The sequence below is a fragment of the Mandrillus leucophaeus genome, unplaced genomic scaffold (assembly GCF_000951045.1).
Source record: "Mandrillus leucophaeus isolate KB7577 unplaced genomic scaffold, Mleu.le_1.0 Scaffold112, whole genome shotgun sequence".
NCBI lineage: Eukaryota > Metazoa > Chordata > Mammalia > Primates > Cercopithecidae > Mandrillus > Mandrillus leucophaeus.
The window spans coordinates 756,613-758,177 of record NW_012099432.1 but is presented as its reverse complement, the minus strand read 5'-3'; the positions used below and the strand labels follow the sequence as shown (position 1 = coordinate 758,177).

The following is a 1,565-nucleotide window of genomic DNA, read 5'->3' as shown; positions in this document are numbered from 1 at the left end:
CTGAGGCAGGAGAATGGCATAAACCCGGGAGGCGGAGCTTGCAGTGAGCTGAGATCCGGCCACTGCACTCCAGCCCCGGCGACAGAGCGAGACTCCGTCTCAAAAAAATAATAATAATAATAATAACAGCAAACACCTGACTCAGGCTTACTCTATGAATATTAGTTTAACGTTCACAGTAATCCCTGGTGGCAGATGTTATTACCCTATTTTATGGATGAGAAAACCGAGGCCCAGAGAAGTGATCTCAAATTCAAAGTCACACAGCTGAGAAGTGTAAGAGGTGGGATTGGAACCCATGCAGTCGATTTCACGAAGTTGCAGAGTGATTTCTTTTTTCTTTTTTCTGTGACGGAGTTTCGCACTTGTAGCCCAGGCTGGAGTGCAATGGCACAATATCAGCTCACTGCAACATCCACCTCCCAGATTCAAGTGATCCTCCTGCCTCAGCTTCCCAAGTAGCTGGGATTATAGGCGCCCGCCACCACGCCCAGCTAATTTTTGTATTTTTAGTAGAGATGGGGTTTCACCATGTTGGCCAGGCTGGTCTCGAACTCCTGACTTCAGGTGATCCACCCGCCTCAGCCTCCCAAAGTGCTGGGATTACAGGCATAAGCCACTGCGCCCGGCTTTCATTGCCTCTTGAAAAGAGCTTGCCTTGTTTCTCCTGTAGAAATTCCTTGAGCTCATAGGCATCACCCAGGGTCAGATGACAGTTCTGAGACTCACCGAGTTGCTGGAACGAGGGGAGAGGCTGCCACGACCCGACAAATGTCCCTGTGAGGTGAGACTTCCTTTGTCTTTCCCTGACCCCACCATCCTGCTGTGGAGAGGGCAGCCCCCACCAGCCCTAGTTTTTCCTTCTAGGTCTATCATCTCATGAAGAACTGCTGGGAGACAGAGGCGTCCTTCCGCCCAACTTTCGAGAACCTCATACCCATCCTGAAGACAGTCCATGAGAAGTACCAAGGCCAGGCCCCTTCCGTGTTCAGTGTGTGCTGAGGCACAATGGCAGCCCTGCCTGGGAGGATTGAACCAGGCAGTGGCTGCAGACGGGGCCTTCTGCTTCCTGCCCCAGGATGAAACCAAGAGGGAGACGTCAACCTCACCTACACCCTGTGCCTTACTCCTGTCTGGAGACCCCACCTTTGTGAACTTACTTTTCTTCCATGGCCGTGAACCTGACCATGATTTTGAAGGACCCACGATGTGTAGGGTCACTAATCCGGCCCTTGAACCCCCAGCTTCCAAACTTGAGGCCCACCATTTCCACCATCTGGTAATAAACTCCTATTTCCTCTGCTGGAGCCCGTGACTCTTGGAGCCCTCTTTCAGAAAGGTGGGTTAGCTGGGGATCTGGTCTCCTGTGGACAGCAGCTAGCATGAGACAGCGCAGAGGTAGCTAGATTCAACTATTTAACATTTTTATTTTTTTGGATAGGGTCTGGTTCTGTCACCCAGGCTGGAGTGCAGTGGCTCAATCTCAGCTCACTGCAACCTCCACCTCTTGGGCTCAAGTGATCCTCTGGCCTCAACCTCCCCAGTAGCTGGGACCACAGGCCTGC

The 1,565-nt window shown here is 51.9% G+C and overlaps 1 protein-coding gene across 2 annotated transcripts in view; it reads left to right on the top strand.

Annotated features, from left to right (window-relative positions):
- The window catches only part of TYK2 (tyrosine kinase 2), a 43,883-nt gene extending 42,576 nt beyond the window's left edge, over nucleotides 1–1,307 (top strand). For both annotated transcript variants that reach the window (XM_011994450.1, XM_011994453.1), the window contains 2 exons: nucleotides 674–784; nucleotides 868–1,307. In XM_011994450.1, the coding sequence (XP_011849840.1) occupies nucleotides 674–784; nucleotides 868–1,002 (246 nt within the window). In that variant the 3' untranslated portion in view covers nucleotides 1,003–1,307. The remainder of the gene's footprint in view (nucleotides 1–673; nucleotides 785–867) is intronic.
- Nucleotides 1,308–1,565: the final 258 nt, after the last annotated feature.